Source organism: Astatotilapia calliptera, chromosome 7, assembly GCF_900246225.1.
Source record: "Astatotilapia calliptera chromosome 7, fAstCal1.2, whole genome shotgun sequence".
Taxonomy (NCBI): Eukaryota; Metazoa; Chordata; class Actinopteri; order Cichliformes; family Cichlidae; genus Astatotilapia; species Astatotilapia calliptera.
The window spans coordinates 9,107,507-9,134,385 of NC_039308.1; the positions used below are offsets into that span (position 1 = coordinate 9,107,507).

General features: G+C 38.7%; 2 protein-coding genes across 2 annotated transcripts; one reads left to right on the forward strand and one right to left on the reverse strand.

The window, feature by feature from the left end:
• Positions 1-479: 479 nt before the first annotated feature.
• Positions 480-17,818, reverse strand: ddx56 (DEAD (Asp-Glu-Ala-Asp) box helicase 56). The gene is made up of 14 exons (XM_026172911.1): positions 17,697-17,818; positions 15,712-15,873; positions 15,293-15,447; positions 14,350-14,520; positions 13,702-13,792; positions 11,103-11,344; positions 9,908-10,048; positions 8,909-9,022; positions 8,733-8,827; positions 8,014-8,087; positions 6,710-6,799; positions 6,516-6,621; positions 2,243-2,343; positions 480-740 (listed from the first exon to the last, which is right to left on the reverse strand). Exons 1-14 carry the CDS (start codon positions 17,751-17,753, stop codon positions 657-659), a joined length of 1,683 nt encoding a protein of 560 aa, XP_026028696.1. The 5' UTR covers positions 17,754-17,818; the 3' UTR covers positions 480-656.
• Positions 17,819-18,850: 1,032 nt separating this feature from the next.
• Positions 18,851-26,556, forward strand: dusp26 (dual specificity phosphatase 26). The gene is made up of 4 exons (XM_026172912.1): positions 18,851-19,635; positions 19,936-20,119; positions 20,520-20,731; positions 25,748-26,556. Exons 2-4 carry the CDS (start codon positions 19,941-19,943, stop codon positions 25,951-25,953), a joined length of 597 nt encoding a protein of 198 aa, XP_026028697.1. The 5' UTR covers positions 18,851-19,635; positions 19,936-19,940; the 3' UTR covers positions 25,954-26,556.
• The last annotated feature ends 323 nt before the right edge of the window (positions 26,557-26,879 follow it).

A 26,879-nucleotide genomic window follows, 5' to 3' on the forward strand; every position in this document is an offset into this window, starting at 1 on the left:
GGCTTTGTGCAGGCCAGTCATTTAATTTGGCTCATCTGGATGTAGTTCTACACCAAGGGTGATCGTTTTGGCAGGTGAAGCGACCACCCAGAAAATAACTGGTTTACAAGTTACTTATAATCCTATGGAGTATTAGATTGACCCACTCAAGATCCTTACCCTCCATGAACTTTAGAGTTTAAATAAACCATACTTTTAACCTAAAAGCATTTTCAGATCAAAATTAACAACTACTAAGGACTTAGATTCTAGGTCTAAAAGGTTAGAAACCTCAGTTTTAGCCTCTGGGCTTCTGAGTCAAATACACAGAGAAAAGACAGAAGTCACGAGACAGACCAAATTATTGCCAAGTAACAAAGTACTAGAATTTCACTCAGGGAAACTAAAGTTTTCTAAACTTTACCAACGTTCCTTTGTTTTAGGTGTCATTTTGCAAACATCAGCATGCTAATGCTCATCGAATTACAGCACAACAGAGACACTGTTTGACAAAAAATGTATTCCAACATGTGTAATTATACAGAGCAAATGCACTGTGTATACAGTTAATTATTCAATGGATCAAATAAAACAGATATTGCTAATGAGATATAATAGACTGGTGTATGAGTGTAATAACATTTGCAACTCAAACGCATTCAGGTGTGTTCCAACGGCTATGACTGGCTCGCTTTGCCTTTTCTGTTTTTCCCTCCAGTGTACTGGAAACTCTTCAGTGGGTTCTTCCCCCGGATGTTCTTCTACCAAAACCAAAAGGGAACACATTAGCTCAGAACAAGGGGGTGATTTCATCAAACTAACTGGACATTTTTGTTTTAATATACATTTTATATTGTGAGCTTTGTAAAAGACATAAAATGGCATCTCACTAATATCAATTAGGGCTGCACGATTAATCGTTAGAAAATCGCGATCTCAATTCATACTTATGTGTGATCTCATTTCCAAATGACAACGATTTAAAAAAAAAAAAAAAAAAAAAAAAAAAAAAAAAAAGACGACGACGATTGTACCGCATTTTGATCCGGGACGTACTCTGCATGAAAACAAGCGCTCACTCTTCCTGCTCAACAAATGACAAGGGCGGAGCCTTATACCACGTGATACAGAAGCTGTGCCGTGTGATGCTAAAATTAGCAGGGAAAAAACAACGGAGAGCACGTCAGGGATGACGCGAAAGTGACAGGAGAAAATCCGTCTTCGTCAACCACCCAAACACCAATAACAGGAACCTTATACAGCGCTTCCCTATACACGTCGAACTCCCGCAGGCACAAAGAAATTACGGAGGCTATCACTTATCACCTGACCAAAGATTATGGCTCCCATCAACACTGTGCAAAACGAGGGATTTAGGAAAATGATCAACACCCTAGACAAACGCTACACAGTGCCGTCCCGCAACTATTTTTCTATTGTTGCACTACCTGCTCTATACACGCAGCGCCGAGCAACGGTGGAGATGGAATTTCAAGCAGTACAACAACAAAACGTGAGACATTTGTTGTTTTTATGTTTATTTATTGTTTTTATGTTCAGTCTCAACTGTTACGAAGTTGATGTGCAGTTAAATAAGTGCAATAAATATTTATACTGGAAAAGAAAATCGTGAGAGAATCGTGATCTCAATTCTAAGCCAAAAAAATCGTGATTCTCATTTTATGCAAAATCGTGCAGCCCTAATATCAATATAAATAAAATTGATAAAACGTGTCATCTAAGAGTGATGCTCAAAACTAGTTCATGCATTTATTACATCTAGGCTAGACTATTATAATTCATTATTATCAGATTGTGTCTTTTATCCTGCCAGCTGCAGTAGATGTCTGCCCCTCCCTGTTTCTGTTAGAGGTTTCTTCCTATTAAAAGGAAGCTCCTTCTTCCCAATGTCACCAAGTGTTTGCACACAGGGGGTCGTTCAACTGTTGGGGTTTTCTTCTGTACTATCATAGGGTGTTTGCCTTACAATATAAAATGCCTTGAAGCAACTGTTCTCATTTGGTACATTATAAGTAAAAGTGAACTGAAATTTAGAAGTAAGAAAATAGTACAAACGCTCACAACTCAAATTGCCTGATTTTGTTTAACTAAAATCTAATAGATATACAGTTTGTTTTCACAGTGAAACAGAAAATACATGACAAAAAATATGCCAAAAAGGTGAAACCTGGAACAGAATTCAAACTATTACACAGATCTGTGGCGTATCAAAGATCTGGTGTCCCTTCCAACCAAATCTCACCTTAAAACTGCTCTTGATGACTCCTCCTGGTCTCTGTATCTCTTTTCTCCGCCTTCTTCTGCTTGTCAGTGGATGTACCACGCCCTTCAGTGCCTCAGGAACTGCAGGAAAGTGAAATGAAAATGAAAAAAAATTGCATACTCAAATATACATCGATACATTGTAATTAGATCTTCCAGCACACTGATGCATCCTTATAAAATAAATTAATCCATGAAACATACTTAGGAGTAGAAAGCCACCATGCTTGCCCTTAGGGCTGCTCGATTATGGCAAAAATGATAATCACGATTATTTTCACTGAAATTGAGATCTCGATTATTTGACGATATTTATTTAACCCTTTAAGACCTACTACAGAACCAAGTCCGCCAGAGCTTATATTATTTTTTTACATGTTGTAGTGCCATTTGTGGGAGCATTTCAAGTTGCTATACAACTGTTATAGCCCATATTTTAATAATATGTATGCATTAAGTCCATAGTAACTACATTAATTGCAAAAAAGTGCAATAAACTACAAAAAAATTGAAAATCGTTTTTGGTTTTTTTTTTTACATATATTTCTACTTGGAGAAATTTAAGAGGTTTATCCCTCAAAACTTTAAATACAAAAAAGTTGCAAAAAATAGTTTACAACAACAGGAAATTTATTTTGAGTGTCTTCATAGTTTTATTTTGGAGATACAGCAATTTTTATATACTGCAGGAAAAATGAAAAAACAATCCTATGATGCAAATTTGCAAAGAAAACAGCAGGTGCATCAAAATAAACTATTTCCAGCAGTGCAATTCGAGTTCTAAGCATCCCAGAAACTATTCAGAAAAGTCTAACATGACCAGTATAAGCCTATACTGGTCTTAAGGCCTTAAGGCCTTAAGGCCTACAAGTAAAAAACTACATTTTCCGCGAAAATGACGTCACTTCCGGTTTCGGCCAGGAAATGGCGGACATGCGACAGTTCGCGCTGACGTCTGTTTCACTGTGGGAAGTGTTACGAACAGCTGATCGGATCGGCAAAGCGTGTTTCTGGAATATTATGTTTTTGTTCCTGCAAGCGCTTTTTATGCAATTTTTGCAAAGCTTTATGTGGAAGGAAACCATGACCGAGGACAAGCTGATGGCATAAGATGTAAGTACAACTCCTCCGGTTTCATATGCAAAACAAATTATTGCGCTAGCTTACACGGTTCAGGTTCTACAGGGATTTAAAAATAGTTACGCAAAACGGAGCGTGCTGCTTTGACCGGCTTTAAAGGGTTAACAATGACTTTAAAAAATAATATAATATAGTGTGCAACACCACTGAAGTTTTTTTTAACCTCTCTTTTCAACCAAAGGCAGTCACTCTCTCCTCTCCAAATAACTTCTGCTTAGCTTTCCGAGCTTCCCTCGGGTCCTCTTAATCAGCGGTCTCCAACCTTTTTTGCGCCACGGACCGGTTTATGCCCGACAATATTTTCACGGACCGGTGTTCCAGATCTACTGGCGTTTAGATCAACTGGCGTTGGTCGAACAGATGTGTGGCAAACTTGCGTTTCAGGAGCTGCTACTGACAAACCAGCAAAAAAAAAAAAAACGCCAAATGTGTCATCTGTGACACTTGTGAGGTTGTCTCAAACACACTCCGTCAGTCTTGATGCTGTTGAACAACAAAATGTATAAAAATGTGGCGAGTTTACCTGGTGATATCCTCATGCACGACGCGATCGCGAAAACAGCAAACAAGTAATACCACGGCGATGTTGTTCACAGGACAGCAAGAGTAAACGATCGGGAGACTCTTGTCGTCGTTATCGTTCCCCTCGCACGGTTTATTTCTCCGAATTCAGCGTTTTTGCTTCACAACTAAAGCGAGCAGTTTACTTTGTGCACTAACATGGACTCGAGTCAACCAGCGCCACCTCTGGCCAAGTGCCACAGCCTACAGCCAGATCAACTTGTGACACACATCTGCACCACGTTTGAATTCGTTTCATGCACAACACATTTGTACCTTTCAATTGTGTCTGTTTGTGCGTCATGCAAATAAACCTTTGAAAAGAATGAAATGACACTAATATTTCACTAGTTTTGTAACATCACGTGTCGTTAGCGTAGTCTGTCTGTGTCTTTTCTCTGCGAACAAACATGTTAGAGTTGGTTGTTATATACAGTCTGTTAATCTAATAAACATGTGTAAGGAGATGGCAGTTACGCTGAATGTACAGCAGTTACACAGTGATTAGTAATAAACAGTCAGACAATGACTCTGACAATCTCATTCAATCTTGCAGACTGAATGCACCTTCTGTGGAAAGTGGTACCACACAGTGTGTGTGGACTTCCCCTGTGCAGAAGGTGCAATTGAAAGGTACAAATGTGTTGTGCATGAAACGAATTCAAATGTGGTGCAGATGTGTGTCACAAGTTGATCTGGCTGTAGGCTGTGGCACTTGGCCAGAGGTGGCGCTGGTTGACCCGAGTCCATGTTAGTGCACAAAGTAAACTGCACGCTGTAGTTGTGAAGCAAAAACGCTGAATTCGGAGAAATAAACCGTGCGAGGGGAACGATAACGACGACAAGAGTCTCCCGATCGTTTACTCTTGCTGTCCTGTGAACAACATCGCCGTGGTGTTACTTGTTTGCTGTTTTCGCGATCGCGTCGCGCATGAGGATATCACCAGGTAAACTCGCCACATTTTTATACATTTTGTTGTTCAACAGCATCAAGACTGACGGAGTGTGTTTGAGACAACCTCACAAGTGTCACAGATGACACATTTGGCGTTTTTTTTTTGCTGGTTTGTCGGTAGCAGCTCCTGAAACGCAAGTCTGCCACACATCTGTTCGACCAACGCCAGTTGATCTAAACGCCAGTAGATCTGGAACACCGGCCTTTAAGGTGTCGCGGATAAATGAGGGAGGGGCTAATAATCGGCTCAGTCATTGAATGATCGTTGAAAGCCCAGATCGTAATCGTGATTAAAATTCGATTAATTGAGCAGCCCTACTTGCCCTGCCATCTTGAACACAGTGGCTGATTTGCCATTTTGCGTTAACTGCGTTTTATGTATGTGGACAGAGAAGGATCCACATGTGCAGTACACCAAAGGCAGAAGAGAAGAAACACGTAGGCATTTGCGTGCCACTGAGACAAATTTTAATTTGTCTGTCGACTTTCACACTCAACATATGAAGGATCATTCTTATATTTTTTTCATTTGAGAAACTGTCTCCACAAAAGAAGCAAAAATGCAAAGGGAAGAGACAACACAACAGGCATCATTATAAGACGCCATCTTTTCACCTCATTCCTCATCTGAAGTCTTTAGTCAGGCCTCTAACATACAAAAACATATGTAAACATTCTTATTTATTCCTGATATTGTTGCAAATGCTTATGGTCAACCAAATTAGACATGTGACCATCCCACCTCCGGACAGCTAACAACAAGCCAGTTAACAATAGCTGATTATATGCTAGCAATATACCAGCTAATGTTAGGTTCGAGTTTCCTAAAAAATGTACTTTCTGCTCTGATGAATAGTTTGCTCAGTCACATTATATGACAGTTTTACAAACAATGACTAACAGCAGGACAAACAGAAGCACTTACTGACAGAAAAGTTTAGATCTCTTCAGTAACTCAGTATCACTGTCATCAGACTGACTCGTGGATTTGTATCGAATTCTTTCGGCGTAAATAGATTTGACCACATATTGACAGCTGATTAACATTTTTTTGTCCTACAGCAACCATTATGGCTAGGATTATTGAACTGAATTGGGAGGCGTAAGAAAACAAAACTCAACTTGACTGAAATTTGCAATCTAGTGGTGAAATTTTACACAGTGTAACTTAAGCTCTGTAAGTTCTGAAAATATGCTACTGTAACTTAACTCCAACTTTCAGTTATCTCGCCCAATTACATTTTTCACAATAAAAAAAAATGACGTTCTGTTAATGTTAATTTCCTTCAATAAAAAATGAACTAACAGAATTTTAGAAGAAATTATCCAAATTTGAGCTAACACTATGTAAACCTAATTGTTAATGTGATGTGCTCATGGGTAATAGTTTCTTTCAGTATTGCATTTAGAGTCAAACTTTCAACAAAAAAAATGAATTATTTCACACAAATCACTCCTTACTAGCCAAGACCTACATGGCATCATGGAAGTAGAAGATCAATATTTTTTAGCATAAACAATATACATTATAAACAGGAAAAATATCTTAATGGAAAATTTTGGTTAGGGTGATATTCATATATAATCAGACACTTACTGAGATACTCAGGTACATTCTTAAGGTGAGGTTTGACAACAGCAGGATGGAGGTCTTTGTCATGCCGGAGTAGCTGCAGATCTCTGGGGTTGTCCTCAAAGTATGTCTGAGTGAGAGCACAAGCATGCAATCAAAACGTGTTCAAACACTTCTGCCTTCCTCTGTCTTTAGAAAAAAAAAAAATCATCTCTCACCTTAAGTTTTTCTGAATTGAGCAGCTCCTGTTTGATCTCTTTTAGTCTGGCCTCCTTCACTGCCTGCTTTGTCACTGAGCGCATTGCGTCCTAAAGAAAAACTAAAAATAATCAATTCCCCTTACATTACACTTAAAAAAGAAAAAAAAGGGGGCTAGGACTTGGCGATAAAACGATAAAAATGGTTATCTTTCCTCGTCTTTCCATCAAAAGAAATATGAGAAATGGTCAACATAAAGTAGAACTTGAAATTTGACAGACATCACAAAAGGCACAATGAGAATAGCACTGGACCAAATCAATCATGTGCTCGAAAACTCAGCTGATGGCATTACTACACAAGACAACTGAACAGACACAGTCCAAAGGTCAAACGATGAACAACCAAGGAACTCATCACCATCTTTATTTCTAGCATTTTTCTACCCGGCTGCCTCCCATTCACGCACCTGCCTTCTGTCATGCTTCTACTGACTTTTGTTCTTCTTCTCTGTATACTTCACTCACTTAACATCACAATGTCATCTGCAAACATAGGGATTCCTGCCAACCTCATCTGTTAACCGAGATTCACAAATACACAGTGCAACTGCTTCTGGCTTCTCTGACCTACTCCATCAACACATTGTATCTGTAGTGCTCTTTCTCAGCATGAAGCAATACTGCTGCTCACTAACTGTCACCTCCCTTCTTAGCCTAACTTCAACAACGGGTTCCCATACCTTCGTGATATGTCTCATCCCTACCAGTACACTTTTTCTCCATTCTTTAGCCTCACTGTCTCACTCTCCAAGACTGTTTTAAAACAGTTTGGTCAGAAGGTCCACCGCTGTCTCTCCCACACATCTCCCTCCTTCAACTGAGCCAAAAATCTTTCCGCTCTTCATCCTCTGCCTCCTTCTCCTGCCTTTCCTTCTCTCTTGTTGCCTCCTAACATGTCTTCCCCCTTTCCCATTTCTTTTTTCAGCCAACACTAACACCCTGTTGGCCCAGAGAGGTGGTCATTGTTGAGTCAAAACTTGACCAATCGGTAGGGAAATCTTTTTTGATCAGTATGTTTGATTTGTCCAAGATTTTACACCAAATGCCCTTCCTGAAGGAACGCTCCCCATTTACAAGGGCGAAGGGACTGGCACAGAGTATACTGGCTTGTGCTGATATGAAAAACTGATTATAAGTTTGTTTGTTTTTTCCATTTGTTGTTCAGCCATAGACTTAACTAATGCCAACAATCAGCAAATGTTGAGGAATTTGCCATTTTTGGAATTAAATTGAGCTTCCAAAAGGAGGAGGAGGATACTCACCCGGCATCTGTACCTGAAGCCTTCAATCTGCTCCATTTTAAATTCATAAGGTTTGAGGGGAGAATTGGTCTCATCTAAACACAAACAGAATAAAAACAACTTACAAAAAATTATCTCACTCCATTTAAATATCATGCTACACTCTAAAAGTATTTGCACCCATCCTGATTTCATAGTTATTTTGTACATTTGTCTTCCCTTCACTTGTTGGTAGACAGCAGAATCCATACTTCCACCAGGTTTCCAGCAAAACAAAACATTAAAAACTGCAGTTTGTGTTTAGTCTGGTTATCAATTTCTTCGATAATGTGAAACATGCAAATGTGACAAATATGCAAAAAGATATAGGGTGCAAGTACTTGTTCACAGCACTGTATACTACTCCCTGAGGTTCAATATTTTAGCTCTGAGATACATCAAACTCTGATGCAGCTGTAGAAGGTGAAGCTGACTAACTAGAGAAACGGTCTACCATTTCACTTATTCAGCGAAAAACTAGATGTGGGCCTTTTTCGCATGTGAAGTGAACATAGCCTAACTGTGTTTAAAGTAAAATGAAAAACAACATGCTACAGTCATCAACACAGAAACAGTCATAATGATAATGATGATATTAATGCAAGTGGATCTCTCTGCAACTCCATTTTTACTTAATTTTCACATTAAAAAGTCAGTAAAAGGTGTAGGCCTAAAATTAGATCAAAACACATCTTCATTACCCCCAGTGAGAGCTTCCTCCACCTCTGACAGCAAACCAAGCTCGGTATGAGATACAAATGACAGAGCGGTGCCCGGGTTGTCTGCTCTTGCCGTTCTGCAAGAATAAAAGTGGCCATCAGAGTTTGATTTTTAGTAAAGATTATCATGTCATTTTTTTAAAAGAAACTGTACATACCTTCCAACTCGATGAATATACGATTCCGCAGTTTTTGGGAAATCAAAGTTAATTACATTGGCAACATTTTGGAAGTCCACACCTCTTGACACTCCATACTCTTTATCTTTAGCTCTAAAGAGACAACAAAACAGTCAATACAGTGTCCAAATGCAATTTTTAATAGGCTGGTTCTATCATCCAATATCTGACGACATGGGTTACGCCACATAATGTGGGTTTTTCAATGTGGCTGCAAACACAGCTTGTTTAGAAGGTTTAAATGTATTTATTGAAATGGTAAAATCTCAACTTCAGCAATCCAACTGACTATCAAACTCTTTTTCCACTGATAAAGACCAACAACCTGAAAGCTTCCATTTATCCATCCATCCTCTCCTGCTAACCCTGATAAGGGTCGTGGAGAGACTGGAGCCTTTTGTTTGACTATATTACTGTCTGTAATATTGTTAAAGTCCTAAATTATCCCCTTTAAAGTGTTTGCACTCACAACATCATGTACAGTAAGACAGGCATGGAGAACAGTGGCAAGGCAGCCCAGGCGGAGAAATTTTGCTTTTAGACTTTGTGACTCATTTAATTTCTATATGTGAAGGAGAAAAAAAGAACTATCCAATCAGATAGGTATTTGTGGTGAATGAAAGACAGTTATAGTTTCAAGCAGTTTTAAGCACCACATCCAAAATTCAAGCACTTTTCAAACCACGAAAGGGCAATGTTAAAATTTAAGCAATTTCTAGCATTTCAAGCACCCGTACGAACCCTGGGCACCATTTCTGGTAACCAGCACCAAAAGACTTCACTGTTGTCTATACTTAAGAATATAAACTGTAGTTTTACACTGTTGAGAAAGTCCAACTGGTTACTGAAACATCACATAAAATGTATTCTACTAACATTAGTTTTCCCCCTTATGGCATTTTCCCCCATCTTGTGCTGCTTCAGAATATTATCTCTCTAATATTTTTTATTTGAGTGTTAATCAATAGTCTGACTTACTTTCCTCCCTTCTTTTGGGCCTTTTTCTTCTCTTTCCCTGCAGTCGTCTGTGGTGCAGCGGCTGTATCAGTCAGACTCTGCTCATCTGAGGCGATGATGTAGTCATAAAACCCCTGATTAAACTGGGCAATGATGTGACACCTGCAACAGAGTGATACAAAACACAAACACAGAGAGAAGAGAAAGGAATCAATAATGCACCATACATACTGGATGACTGCCTGCTACAGTATACTTTTACTATTGTGGGTGTCATGTGCCGTGTCGGGTCCAAACTAACAAGACGCTTAAAAAGAAAACAAGCAAATAAACAAAAATCTTAAAACAGATGCATTAATAGTTCAAAACTATGATACTTATATTTGTGGACAGACTATTCTGTGTAACACTACACAAGCCTCTCCAATAGTGCCTTGAAACGTGATCCTTTGTTGTTACTTTGCTGTCTAGACTGATTATTGATTACGGTAGTTTTTGTTCTTTAAGTCATCCAGCTATTTATCAACAGAGGTTCCAACCCTAACCCACAGGTAAATTTACCTTAATTTCACCAACTTAGACTGCAGTACTAACTTTTCTTCAAAACATGCAGGGCATTTTACAATGTGGCGAGTTCAAAACTGGATTTGTGCTGCTACACAGAGCTCCCCATGGCTACGGTGCAGAACAAAGACCATCAGCTGCAGTCTAAGCTAGTGGAGCTGGAGCAGCTATTGGCTGCAAAGTGCAATATTTGAAGGACTCCTTTTACTGTGCTCACAGATACTCGCATGCTTATTGAGCCCAATTCTTTTAATTTTTTTTTACACAATCTTGGGATCTAAAGTCTGATCTTCAAAGCGCATGTTTCATGCAGGTTCTGATGTTAATCATTTAAGGAAATATTACAGAATCATCTGCACTGTCACATTGCGTATAAAATCAATGAAATTGACTGTCCCTCTTCACGGGAGTCATTGACCAATAAAGTTTACTGCAACAGTCTAGATGGTCACAAAGGAACTCTGGCCTTTTTAACACTTATGTTCATGTTCATCAGTCCAACATCAGGAGAAAACTCAATAATTACACTGTATATAGCCCAATGTTGTGCTCTGAATAAGGTGACTGTACACCTTCATATTTCCACACAGAACCAAGTTGAAAAAAAAACCTGAAAATGTATATAACACTGTCCTGTGAATTCTCCTCTCACCTGGACTGGACCGGCAGTTCAGAATTGAGGACGCAGGCAGGAATGCCAAACTGTTCGAGAAACAGTTTGAGTCTATAGCATCTGTCCACAGTTCCCACAAACAATAACGTCTTCCCCTTAACCAGGCACAGCTTGAGCAGTGTGTACACAAGTAGAAACTTGTCCTCCTCCTCACATTTGATGCTGTACTGCTGCAGCTGGCTGCTGTCTGGGAGCTGGGATCCTTGAAGCTTCAGTATCACCTAACAAAACACCATATCCAAAATGGATGTGTGGGTCAAGACAAAACCAGAAACATCAACACATCCTGCATATCACCTCTGACTGCAGCTTAAACTTCACTCTTATTCTTCACTAAGGTTTTCGCAAGAGAATAAAGTTATGTTTTTTTGTACTCATTTACTTTGCGCAAGTCTTTAACTGCACAATGCAGAAGAGAACACTGATAATGATAATACAACAATGATCAATTCACACTGTGTGAAATTAACTCTTGGTCTCAGTCTGTACAGTATTAATTAGAAACATAGCAGGCTAAGAGTGTTTTCACAACTATAGTTCTTTTACTCTGGTCCGAATCAGGTGGCTAGTTGCTAACTTGTACTGACCTTCGCTTCTATGATGCCCCGCCACATCTCAGGTGGGAAGGTGTGTATCTCAAACTTACTAGTATTTGGGTTGAATCACGTTCATACCATAAATTTGTTTCTAACAAATTTATGGTATGAACGGTATGATTGTTTTCTTTTGTTCTCAACCCAAGTGCAATTACTGTGTTCTGTTAAATTTATATAGCCATTTGCTGTTACTGGTTGGGGGTTAAGGGAAGAAAAAATATAACTAGAAAGTGCATTTTCTGAAGAAACTGCAGTGTGAATGCTTGAATCTGAATGTATGCACTGAAATGAATTAATTGCTGAATTTTGAGTTAAAAATATTGAATGAGATTAAAAAAAAAACAAAAAAAAAACACGAATTTAACCTGAAAACAAAGGTGCTGAACTGCTAAAAGCTGAAGGTTACACAGAAGAAGGAGTTGGAAAAAAACTGAAAATGTTTTAAATGTAAATTAGAAAACCCTAAGAAATGAGAAAAGAACATTTAGAGTCAGAAAACATCTGAATGAATATTAAAAGGTCATATTCTTTGAATCACTGAATGACTCAAATGTGATCCCTCCACTTTGATCCACACAGTTTAAAAAGTTTAAATGCCTGAGCTTTGAAAGATACGGTGTTGGAAAGAGAACAATAATGGCGACAATTTGAGGGTAAAATGATGGCTGTAACACTGTGGACACAGCAGCAGTTGAAAGAGAAGTGCTTAAGATGAATCTTGGTACAGTGGCAGGCAGAGCTCGTTAAGCAGGCAGGTGTGAGCCTGGTTGCTATAGTGACCGCACCCAATGGCTCCATACACACGTACACAGACATGCGCCTCACTTTTGCTGCTTAAAATGAACAGAAAAGTCAGGCCGAAACAAATCGTTCCCAAATGAAAAGTAAAAGTCGTATTGACAAAATTCTTTCACCGTGAGTGACAGCAATGTCTAGTCTACTGAATTCTCAGTTTTCATGCCTGTGGAGTTTATTATATGGACGTGGTGACAGTGGAAAGACACCATGCTCTTCTGATTTTCAAACGAACCTTCTGAGCCATTTTAACATTAGAGTCTATGGAAGAGTTGGAGGGAGGAGGCTGTGCATTGGTGACATTTACGAAAGAACCATAACACCTAGGACAATAGTAAACACATTGGATGAAAGAGGACAGCCATGGCTACGTTTTGAGGGTAAAATCATACCTGTAGAGCAAACGCTGCGGACACAGCAGCAGTTTTAAAAAAGATTTTAAGATTAATTTTTTTGCTCCTCTCACTCTAGCAGTTGAGCTGCCTCACTCTAGCCCCAACATTCCGTCCCATACACACCCATTATAAACTCTGAAACGGGTGAAAAAACATCATGAAGCTTAAACTGGAACTGAAGAAAAAGTATAATAGATATTGAAAAGATAAATACAAGTTGAATAGTTGAATGTCTTGTCTTCGTTTTAAAGTTTGAATGGTGGCTCTATGTCAATGTATGTGGAAGTAGTAAGAGTTTAAAAATGAGTAAGTTGAATGAGAATTTGAAGGGTCTCCCCATTGAAATACATGGGAAATTTTTGTTGAATAAAGTTGAATAAAATTAAAAATATAAATGTTAAAAATGAGAAAAATAGAAGCAGTCATGTCCAAAATAATAGGAATCTAACGATGTTTGAATGGTTTTTCTAAGTTGAACGGTTTTGAAGGAGTTAGATGCCAAAAAACGTACGGAATATGGAATAATAATAAAGATTTGAAGAACAATACTGTGAATGCTTTTCAAGCATTCACACTAATAATAGTAAATCTAATAATAAATACTGAATAAATATATTCAGTAAGTGGGAGTCTCTGGGAGAAATCTGTGTTGATACCTGAGGCTGACGGAGAAAGTCAGGGCTGATTTGACTTGACAGGAAGTAACTCAAATGTTATTAATAATGTATCTAAACATTCAATTGTATAGAAAACAATAAACCTTTGATCAAGTGAGTGTTAAGGGGACATTACAGGATTGTGCAGCAACAGCTCCTTGAGGCTCTGGACATCCTCATTAAATGTAGCAGACATCAGGAAAGACTGGTAGATATTTGGTAAATGGCTGTTTTAAAAAAAAGAAAAGAAAGAAAGATTAAAAAAAAAAACAGTTAAATTTGACATTAAGGCTACAATAACTAACCTAAACCCAACTGAAGCCAAACTAAATGTAAACACAGGCAACTTGTGGCTGCAGGGAAGAAAAGTATGTTTGGTGGTCTTTGAAAAAGACTGATGCTCCAATCTAAAACAGATTTTTGCTTCATTTCTTTTTTTACCAAGTTTGAGATTTTAAGAACAAGAACAGAAGAAAACTATGATGTGAAAAAAGAGACTTCTTTCTTCTTTGCCTCTTACATTTAAATTAGTTTGGAAAATGGATGAGTTGAAAACATTATTAGCTCGTGTCATATTCATAAGAAGGCTATAACCTATAACACTATTACACATGTAAGTTTCATGCAACTTTCACCTAAAACAGGCTGGGAATCTCTCATTTAAATCCCGGACGTTAAAAACAAACAAAAACACCACCTTTCTAATGCAAATTTTAAAACAAACAGCAGCAGGAGACGCTTGCATGAAGCGAGTTCCCTCTGGTGAAAATCTGTACACTCTCACCACAACAAGTTCTTCAGATCAGACTCAAAGCCAAAAGAGAAGATTAGGTCGGCTTCGTCTACCACCAGCATCTCAAGAGAAGAACGCAGGACCAGGTTCTGTGCGTTGAGATGGGCAAGCACACGGGATGGCGTCCCCACAACTACATCCGGCTTCTCCATTAAAATGGGCCTGTCCACACATAAAAGTGATCATTTAAAATACATCTCCTCATTTGACAACACGGACTTTTTTATTAATCTATGAAGTCCACAATTACACTTTGCGGATTTAAAAATATTATATAACTGCAATACTGTGGAAAAATGCAGGCACTTGAAGTCTTTAGATTCTTATCACACAATCAGGGACTTTTGAGCTTGCTAAATGCACAACAGAACAATAAACCCAAGCAAAGCATAAAACAGGAAGGGGTAAGAGCAATTAAAATCAAAAGAACAAGGAGGACTGTTCACTAGCAAAATGATTGCAGATTTACAAAAAAAAAAGAAATTAATTAATAAATAAAATACTAAAAAAATGACCGTACCATGAAATCAAATACAGACGTTACAGTAGCATTGTACCATGATAGATCAAATTCTACTTTACTGTATTCATAATTCCATCAGTATTGACATGATCCCAAACACCACTGGCTGAAATGCAGCTCTAAAGCATGGCGAGGCCTCCACAATGTTTTAGAGATTACTGTAGCCACACACAGCTGCACCCATCTTCTGACGTGTTCCATACATGTTGGCACTAATCAGAACCAAAGTGAGAACAAAAGTAACCTGATGACAGCAATATTGAGGTCACTGTGTTTTTTTTCTGTGGAGTACTCTTTCCGTGAAGTTAAACGATAAATAAAAACTATTCAGACCACGTGGACCAGTGTCTCCCACACAGACTTTATTTGAACAGACCGCTTCAGCTTTCTGACTGAAAGAAATGTGCTGACCTCTGTGTTGACAGATCAACCTTGCTAGAGATGTCGGCCACTCGGACGTCCCTGGAGCAGTACGCTGTTAACTGTCTCATCATAATCTGAACTTGGTGACCCAGTTCTTTGGTTGGCACCACAATCAGAGCCCTCACATCTTGCTCACGCACAGTCTAACAGGAGAAACAACAAACAGTGAATAAACAACTCTGGAGTAAAACAAATTGTCTGGAGAACAGAAAACATCATCCTAAGCAATGGGAACACCATTTTGTTTTTTCAATTTTATACACTAAACAATAAAAAACAAAAAACCAAATCTGGATAGTCACATTCTCTAAGGTGCAGAGATCATCTAAGATGAAAGTAATATCAACCTACAGTGTGTAAACTCAGCATTTGAATCTGCTTCCAAAAACATTATTGCTGTTTCTCACCTGTTTGGAAGCCAGGATGCGCTGTATGACAGGTATACCATATGAGGCAGTCTTCCCAGACCCAGTCCGGGCTCGAGCCAGAAGGTCCTTTCCATCTAAAGCCAAAGGGATTACCTTTTCTTGGATCAGAGTGGGCTTTGACCATCCCAGATCTGCGACTGCCTGAGTCAAGAATAAAAAACAAAAAAACCCAGAGGTGAAACAAATTATTATAGTGACACAGACAAATGTCAGACAAATCTCAGTTTAATATTTGGTGCAGAGCATTCACCCATGTTGACTGCTGTGCTAAATGTAAATGGAGCAGTTTTCTCATCTACTTGAGCACTCAGAGTGCTTTATACAACATGTCTCATTTACTCAATCACACAACCACTTTTTCTACACTTAAGTGCTTAAAACACACACACACACACACACAAAAAACCAAACCCCAAAACAAAACAAAAAACCCACTGAAAACAGGGAGGTACAGGGCTGGACTGAAAATGAATGAAAAAGCAGCAAGCATGTCCACAAAAACAAACAAACTCTGCAAAAAAATTTCAACAAAAGGACTAGCAACACAGCAGCAGCAGTGTAACATGGAGCTGGAATTTGTTTACACACACACACACATACAGCAAAGACTCTGAGCTGGCTCCCCCAAATGCAGCCCCCTTCGAGGCCCACCCTATCCCAAGATGCTTTGCATATTGGTGAAGAAATCTTTTGAACAAAAATGACGGACAGTCGAAGTGAAGTGGTCCAGGAATAAACTTGTTACACATAAAATTTGTACATCTGCCCAACCTTATTTATTTTATCTTGTGTGTATGCGTTTGTTTTTTTTGTTCTTCATTTTGTCATTGTTCTACTACCGGTATGTGTTTTACTCTATTGTTTAGTGTCCTTGAGTGTCTTGAAAGGTGCTTTTAAATAAAAGTTATTATTATTATTTCTGTAGGATTTTATGTCCCATTTCACCTTTCTTAGGTTTTCCTTTTGATTAAAATATATAAAATATGTCCATGGGATTCTAAGTCAAAATTGTGTTTTCATTTTGCAAGTTAACAAAAATAGCAACATTTTATAAAATATCTGTTAAATGCCATGGTTGAAGTGTCCAAAGTCAAGAGAGACTAAGAAACCCACACTGCAAAGTGAGAGGTGACAGGATAGACACTTTCCACCCTTGACGATAGGCCAAGACAAATTGTGTGTGGAAGATTAGAAGGAAGAGAAGCCAGAAGCAGCCAAGAGCTGGAGAGGAGAACAGGGAGAGAACAGACAGCTGTTCTCTGTAGCTGAGGGAGAACAGCTGTCTATTAACAACAACAACAACAACAAGAATAATAATAAACACATTTAATTTGTAGTGCACCTTACATTTGCAAAACAAAAATTGGAACTAGCCCTTTTTTGTTTTACATTCTAACCGTAAAATTTTATTGCATACAATGAAACACGGATCTATAATTTTTGTAGTAGTTTTGCTGCTAAAAAAGAAGGACAAATTCAATATGGCGGACGCGCTGACGGGTCGCAGCAACGGGTGAGCCCCCTCCCTCAATGTGGCGTCTGTGTATGCATGTTTATGTCGAAATCATCATTTATGGGTTAACTGAATGACCATTTAAGTAAATATCGTTATAACCGGATTTTGTCATACATGATAAACGGGATACTAGGAAGGCAGTTACAACCAGGAGAAAGTCAAAAACAATGTAGGGTAATCAAACTGTTATTAGCTTTTGATAAAAGTGCGAAACGGCGTCTATACTAGAAAACAGCGGACATGATTTCTATTACTTCTGTAATCCAGCATTTTTCCATGTCTAGTAATTTCACCTACGCACAACTTCATGTTTGCATAAAAACTTAACTCTGCCACCGAGCGAGCAGTTCCGGCTCCCGAAGTAACTGTCGGATTTTCAAACTTCTCGGAGGATTTTATTCTCCACCTGAAAATTCACAGTTCCCCCGACAGCCTCGAAGTTTGTTACCTTTAGCAGGCGGTCGTCTAAGCCCATTTCATGGAATTGTAGCCTCTCATGAGCCATCGCTCGTCTCTCACCAAGCTCACACGTGCGTCGCAAGTTTATGACGTCATGTCGCTTTTAAGCACCTCCGAAATAAAAGAAAGAACATTTTGTAGTCAATCTCTACTTTATAACTAAAAAGTGTACTTTTTAAATATTAAACAGAGTTTTCTTGCTCTTAAAAAAGAAACTGAAGCATATTTCAAATACATAACCAAGGTTATATATATATATATATATATATATATATATATATATATATATATATATATATATAAAAATATAAATAAATAAATATATATATATATATATATATTTAAATATATATATATTTAAATATATATATATTTAAATATATATATATTTAAATATATATATATATATATATATATATATATATATATATATATATATATATATATATATATATATATATATATATATATATATACACACACACACACACATAACAAGACTTAGATGGTATGAGCAAGTGCCGTAAAGACAGCTTACTGGACAAAAGATGCTGTGGATGGAGCTGTCAGGCAGGAGGAAAAGAGGAAAACCATCATGGATGTCATGAAGGACCTTTAGTATGTTAGTGTTGCAGAAGACGGTGCTTCAGATTGGATGAGATAGGCATATGATCTGGATATATTCATTTTTACGTTAAATTTCAACTCAATATTGTTTATGACCAGTAATACTATTTTCAGGTTTATATACTTTTCTATATACTCTACCGCAAGTTACCATTGTGATGTACCCTGGCAAGCAACCACCTCAATAATGAAAACTAACCTCACCAAGACCATAATATTGCTTCATAATACAGGCCTCTGATAATGTTATTTATGTTGTTATTGTCTGATGCTGGAAAGAAATCGTACTATTTCACACAATCATTCCAAATAAATTTTCATTTTCCCTATATTTTTTTTTCCGTAGAAAGCCCAAATTTAGATTTTTTTATGGTTAGATTTTTTTAAGTGGGTCTAACGTTTCTTCATTATATTTTTAAATGATTTATTAAACCAGTTATTATTAAATCAGATTTAAAACTAATTTTATTAATTGTAATTTGTAATTCATAACATATATTATTTTCTGCACATGGGTCTTCCTAAAGAAAAACTAAAACGTAATCAGTTTTATGACAGAATTTTCCATCACTCTTTATACAAGGAGAACAACACCGCACTACTCCAGCGGTGTGATGGAAAGTTCCAGAGCAGATGGACCTTGTGGTAAGACTGCTATTCATTTTTTCCTACCTTGACATTTTTAATGCTTTACCCCAATTTGACCAGCAGATGGTAGCAAACACCACAATGACTAAAATCCATTAATGTTAAATAATACCATTAAAGCCATCATTTCAGTTAGCAATAGCAACATTCGCATAAAAACTGAAAGATCCCTCTTCGATCCCAGGAGTGCTCACAAATCCTTTTGGGGTTGCGTCGGGAAATAAACGACCTTCAATTGCTTCCTTTAGTCACAATGGTGTCAAGAACTCGGTGTAAAAATCTTCCAAATCAAATATGCAGACTTACTCGCTGTGGCGACCCCTTGTGACCAATGTGACTAAAGGAGCAGCTGAAAGTCGCTTATTTCAACACAACCGACTATAAATTGCCACAGAGAAGAACTGGAGAAGCTCTTTGTACTGTGTAAGCTCACATTATTTTAAATTTCGTTAAATTTCGTTTTAAAACGGGAGCTATGTCCTCGGAGTCACGCACCTCAATGAAGACTTGTTGAGAAGACGGTGAAGATGCCCACTGAATGCAATAGCAGCTGTCTCGTCTACACAGTTATCCTCCCATAACAAATAAATTAGTCAACATGGCCGCAGAGCACCTAGCCCCACATAACTGAGACACGGAATAAAACAACACAGGTAAATACAAATATGGTATTCGCGTTTTTAAAAAACACGTAAAATTCATGATCTGCATGCTTTTGTTTGTATCCGCAACTGTAAACTAACATGCTACGAATTATTTACATAAAGCTATAGGTACATTTGTTATTAAAATGTCATATTCAAATAATAAACGTAAGGATTACAACACACAACCAGTTTATATTTTAATTTTATTCGTTTTATTCTGAACGCACGCGCGTGTGAATTTCTTTAATAATAATAATAATGATAATAATAATAAAAGACCCGTTCTTTTCATCTCTGTTTTCACAGATTTAATGGCGTTCATGTCTCGATTCTCTCGGTCCCGGAGCAGCTCCAGGTCTCCGAGCCGAAAAGACTCTGAACGTTCCTCCCCGATCCTGACCGTCTCCGAGCTAGAAAGGCTCCTTTACACGGGCAAAACGGCCTGCAACCATGCAGACGAAGTGTGGCCACGACTCTATATCGGAGACCAGTGAGTGTTTCTAACCTCTAAACGGTGGCAGAAGAAGTAAATACTCAGAGTGTCTTAATAACAGTGAATAAATACTTAAAGTATTAATTTCTTAGTAACGTATTACTTAGAAATAAAAATACCCATTACTACGAGTCAGTAATGAGCACCCAATGAGAACTAATTTTAATGAAGTAAATATTCTGGCATTCCACCATATAAGCTGAAAGTTGTTTAGTCTAAAGCAAGCGTATTTATCTAACATCTATATCTAGCTCCATCACCCAGCAGTATCTGTTTGTCTCATTCATAAGCTTAGGAGTCACATAAGAGTTACATGTCAGCATAAATCATACAAGTTATGTAGTCAAGTGAAAACAGTTTAACTGCTAGAGCTGGAAATACCTTCTCTCCTCTGCAGGGACATTGCATCAGATCGACGAGAATTGGCCAAACTTGGCATTACACATATCCTCAACTGCGCACAGACGAAGTGGCGCGGGGGAGCCGAATATTATGCTGGGATGAACATCACCTATCTTGGCATTGAGGCTCATGACTCACCAACTTTTGACATGAGTGTTAACTTCTATCCTGCTTCTGAGTTCATTCACAAAGCCCTCACCAGTGGAGGTTTGTCTGAGTCTGGGTGTGTGGGGGTCTGTGTGGGTAGATTCTCTGTTCTACTGTGTTTGATTTTAATTTTATGATCTATTAACTTTTAAATCTATGCACTCTTCCAATTGTTATTTTTTGCATGCTGTGTTTTTTGTTATTTAATTGCTTACAAGGTATCTTTGATTCTTTTGAAAGATGCCTATGAAAAATGTATTATTAATTGATAACATGAGGGAAAATTATCATTTCAAATAGCAGGTCATCTAGCAGTTAGAAGCTCTGTGTTCTGCATATCAAAAAAAGATCCCGGGGCAAGACTGAACCCCATATAACCCTGATGGCCTGATGGATAGATATTGACTAAAGTAATTTTAAGTAAAAATGAGTTATTATATTACTAGAGTAAACAAATACATTTGTTGTTTGACCTAAGACTTAAGACCTAAGACTGTTCTTTGACCTAAATGGTACATGGTAAATGGCCTGTATTTGTATAGCGCTTTTCTAGTCCCTAAGGACCCCAAAGCGCTTTACACAATCTGTCATCCACCCATTCACACACTGGTGATGGCAAGCTACATTGTAGCCACAGCCACCCTGGGGCGCACTGACAGAGGGGAGGCTGCCGGACACTGGCGCCACCGGGCCTTCTGACCACAACCAGTAGGCAACGGGTGAAGTGTCTTGCCCAAAGACCTAAAAAATTTTCAGACTGTAGTATCTTCCATCCATCCATTCGCTACCGCTTATCCTTTTCAGGGTCGCGGGGGGTGCTGGAGCCTATCCCAGCTGTCATAGGGCGAGAGGCGGGGTACACCCTGGACAGGTCGCCAGTCTGTCGCAGGGCTAACACATAGGGACAGACAACCATTCACACTCAGATTCACTCGCACATTCACACCTAGTGGCAATTTGAATTATCCAATTAACCTATCCCCACAAGCTGCATGTCTTTGGACGGTGGGAGGAAGCCAGAGTACCCGGAGAGAACCCACGCAAACACGGGGAGAACATGCAAACTCCACACAGAAAGACCCCGGCCTGATGGTGGAATTGAACTCAGGACCTTCTTGCTGTGCGGCAACAGTGCTAACCACCGTGCCACCGTGCTGCCACTGTAGTATCTTCTACATTTTAAATGAATCTCTTTTTGATCTAGGAAAGGTCTTATATAACTACTGGGAACGCTTAATGTAACCTTGCTTTAGCAGATTCATCCATTTGTATTTGAATGGCCCTGTTTTTAGTTTATAAATTTTCCCACTACATGCTGTTGCTTCTTCAAAAACACTTAAATGTTGTGTTATATAGTTAGACTTGTGTGGCTCAACAGGTCTAAATAATGATGCAAATGTCTAATGTAGTGAAGAAGAAGAAGAAAATGCTGTTTATAGACTTCAGTTCAGCATTCAATACAATCCACCCCTCACAACTCATCAGGAAACTGACAGACCTGGGCATCAGTTCCCTCATCTGCAAATGGTTACTGGACTTCCTGACCAACCGCCCCCAACATGTCCGGCTGGATAACCGCTGCTCATCTACCATCACAATGAACACCGGTGTACCACAAGGCTGTGTGATGAGCCCTTTCCTCTACTCCCTCTTCACCCACGACTGCAGACCTGCTGATGGTTCCAACACCATCATTAAGTTTGCAGATGACACCACGGTGATTGGCCTCATCAGTGACAACGATGAGGCCGCCTACAGGGAGGAGGTGGATCGTCTGGCTGAGTGGTGCGACAGAAACAACCTGCTGCTTAACACCGAGAAGACCAAGGAGCTCATCGTGGACTACAGGAGGAATGCTGACCCACATCCACCCATCCACATTAAGGGGACGGCTGTGGAGCGTGTGAGCAGCTTCAAGTTCCTGGGAGTCCACATCTCCGAGGATCTCACCTGGACGACCAACTGCTCCAAGCTGGTCAAGAAGGCTCACCAGCGCCTCTTCTTCTTGAGGACTCTGAGGAAGAACCACCTGTCCTCAGACATCCTGGTGAACTTCTATCGCTGCACCATCGAGAGCATCCTGACCAACTGTATAACAGTCTGGTACGGGAACTGCTCTGCCTCGGACCGGAAGGCGTTGCAGAGGGTCGTGAAAACTGCCCAGCGCATCGCCGGAGCACCACTTCCTGCCATAAAAGACATCTACAGGAAGCGGTGTCTGAAAAGGGCTGGGAAAATCATCAAAGACCCCAGTCACCCATCACATGCTGATATTTCACCCTCCTGCCCTCTGGGAGGCGCCACAGGAGCCTCCGGACTAAGACCACCAGGTACCGGAACAGCTTCTTCCCCACAGCTGTCAGACTCCTGAACTCTGCCTCCTGACATCTGACCCACGTTAAACTCATGGACTGAACATACACACACAATGGACAACTGTACCCTCAAACACAATAATAACATGGACTGAACCACCACTCACAACCACTAGCACTTTATATAGCCTCTGTAGAAACTATCTACACCCTCACTTATCTTAACTGCACTACTGTATAGCTCTGTGTAAATAATCATTCTGTACATTCGATAATCTTTAATCCTACAACTGTTTACAACTTGCATAGTTCCCATTTCTGTATAGCTGTATATCCCAGATTCTGTAAAGTTATTTATTTCATATCCTGTATAGTTTTTCATATTTATATCCTGTTCATATCCTGTACATAGCTTGTACTCACTACAGCCTGTACATACTTATAGTTATAGAATATTCACAACATACTTCATACCGTGTACATTATAACATACCATAATAGACCCATTTCTGTAATATACTCACATATCTATATTATTGCTAATATATATTGTAATATATCTATATCACTAAAGCACTTCTGGATGGATGCAAACTGCATTTCGTTGCCCTGTACCTGTGCATGTGCAATGACAATAAAGTTGAATTCTATTCTATTCTATTCTATTCTATTCTAAAAGAGGAATTTGGGGCACAGCCCTTGTCTTAACTGGTCATTTAGCTTTTTCTTTAAAGTATGAACAAATATTTAGTATATTGCTTTACACTGATTACATGAAACTATTTTCATTTATATAAAATATGTATAAATATTTTTAGGGTAGCTAATAGTCTTTTGTAAATCATCAATTTATCCTAGTAATTTGCACTGGGATGAGGGGAGCAACCATTTGTGTTTAATAGCAGTGATCAGGGGCACAGCTATCCTAAAACCACGCTGAAGATTGTAATATAAACAAACATCCACAAGCTCACACTCTGGTTCTGTATGTCTCTTTTGCAGACTGTATAAAAATAATGGAAGTTTGTGACATCATCCATTGATTTCTGGAATCTGGCGTAATGTTAGTTTTGTGGCCACTGGCATGTTGTTTTTGGAGCCAGAGATGGTGGGAATTCCAATTGCAGAACAAACTGACCATTTTAAGCAAAACATTTTGACCTAACATTTTGTAATCTTATGGAATTATTTATGTCAAAAATTCCACGCAGGAAAAAACGTAATCTAGAATTAAATTCCTCTGCATAAATTCAACAACCTGTGCATGCAGAACTTTGATTCACACTCTCACTCTTGCTCCTGCAAATGAACTGAATTTTGACTGTTTGGAGCAGAGCCCAAAGGAAGAGGGGTTCTAATGTGATTGGTCACTTTTAATGGACATTTCAGGTTACTGCATTAAAGCAAGGTGGCGCCATGATCAGCGTTGTTTTGAACCGTATTTGTGTACAATTTGGAAACTAAATTTGGAAGCCTCTCCAGTGCTTATGTTGCTGCCAAATGGTCACTCAGTGAAACACAGCTGTACACCTCTGGCTGCAGAGTTCCACTCACTGCGGGTTCAGGTTCCAGTATTATAGGTCATCTAGATAAAGTTACACGTCCGCTGAGCAGTGGACAGAGAGGAGTATGTGACAGACTGTCTTTTTACAATATATGACAACAATAAGTAGCTCATTTGTCTGATCTGAACAGTTCAGGTTGTTTCTATCATTTTACGTAAATCATCTTATGTAAATCTGGTGGTACTTAGATCTGTGTTTACTAGTAAAGTATTCTTCACTGTTTTGATAAACAGTGAACAAATGCTCTGATCAAATGCTGATTATCAGCATTTTACAGCTTTGGAAGAAGTGTCCTAAATCTGCTACTTATATAAAAGTAATACAATAGTGTATGTATATTCAGTAAAAATAACATTTTACTGAAATAAAAGTATAAATGTGCTGCAATAAAATCTACTTGAATCTCTATAAAAGTATTTACTCATTAAAGTCTCCACCCGAGCTGGAACAAATTCACTGTAGCTAAAACACACCATAACTTATTATTTATTTTGCCTGTTTATAGTTTGAATAAATTACAAAATCACTATGAAAGATTTGATATGTGTGCTGCACATCAATAATTTGTTGTCTTCAGGATTTGTTGACTTTTTGAAAGTTAAGTTTGCCATTTTAACTATAGCTGTAATTTCTACTGTACATGGGTGGATGTATTGATTTATCACTGGCTTCACTCTAATACAGAAAAAAATGCAAAACCTGAAACTCATCCAGTCATGATACGTGCAGTTACATGTGTTGCTGAAGGCTGAGCAACTTTTTATTGGCGAATGAAATGTCTGTATTTTGGCCAAAGTTATAATTGCTGGATCACAATGCACACTTACTTTCCTGAGCCTCGTTATGTTTGTTTGTTTGTTTGTTTGTACAAGATATTGATATTGTACAAGACTAATGGAACAGGAGTGCTGAGGCTTCAGAGCTCGCCTTAGAATCCTCCAGTTTTAAAGATTCATGTAATCCAGTGGCAGTTGTTGATATTTCCACTGCTACACAGCAAACAATAACTGTTGACAAACTTCATTTTTCAAATAGTAAAAAAATGCATTTTAAAACAACGCTGATGTTTCTGCCACAGTGGATACAAAGCAAACAGTTTTGTGTATGTGCTGGGTTCTTTGTGTGCATGGCTACTGAGTTCTATGCAGGTTGTTTAATTTGCGTGGACTTGTGATTATGTTTTTTGGTATGTGCAGGTAAGGTTCTGGTCCACTGTACTGTGGGAGTGAGCCGCTCAGCTACTCTGGTGCTAGCCTACTTGATGATCAGACAAAATCTGACGCTTGTGGAGGCCATCAAGACAGTAAAAGACCACAGAGGTGTCATCCCTAACCGAGGTTTCCTCCGCCAGCTGAATGGCCTGGACAGCATCCTGAGAGAGAGCCGAAAGACATCACCATAGAGCTGAAAATACTGTCAAGACACACTCCACCTGAGGTAGCAGCCCATTACACTGGGAGATATTCTGGGACCAAACTAGGAGCAACCTGTGAATTTCTGACTTTGCATCTCTGAATGGTAGCCAGTGATACCACAGATCAAGTGATGCCATTATTTTCATAGTCAATTTGCTCAGTTTGTTTAATCTTTGTAGTTCTGTAGACTCTGAAACAGCAGCACCAAATAATTTTATATTCCTTAAGATCAAAGTTTACTGGTACATTAAGATTCTAAAAAATTAGAAACTTTTATTAATAATTCCACTATTTCCTTCAAAGTGTTTTTTTCAATTTGTAACTGACCTCTGCCTTTCAGATTCATTCACGCACATAATGGTAGAAATTTTACAGCAACATCAGTTGACCTATGTAAGTTAAGTAGTAAAACCTTACCTTTGACGTATAGGATTCAAAAGTTGACTGCGAGTCCAAAATTGAGGAAACTGCTGCACGGGGTTTGAGTCAGATGTGAAACAGGAGTTTGGTGTGTAACCTCTGAATTATGTTAATTTAGGCTATGTCCACACTAGCCCGGATAGATTTGAAAACGGCGTTTTCGTCTGAAATGTGCGTCCACATTGAAACGGCCAAAAACGCTTACGTTCCAGTCCTGCGCATGCGCAAAAGTGGGTGAGAATTAAAGAATTTGACGAAAAGCTATCTGGAGCATGTACAAACTGATATTAATCTTTTTTAGGGCTGTCAAAATTGAGAGCAATCAAAACAACTGCTGTATAATGCCCTCCACTATCTTTGTTTAATTGGTCACATGAATGCATCACAGGACAAAAATGCATCATCGTTTTAGAAAGTCTGCGTTTTCGAGTGTGCACACTGCGACGGGACAGCTCCGTTTTGAAATATATGCATTTTCGAGAGCGTTTTCAAA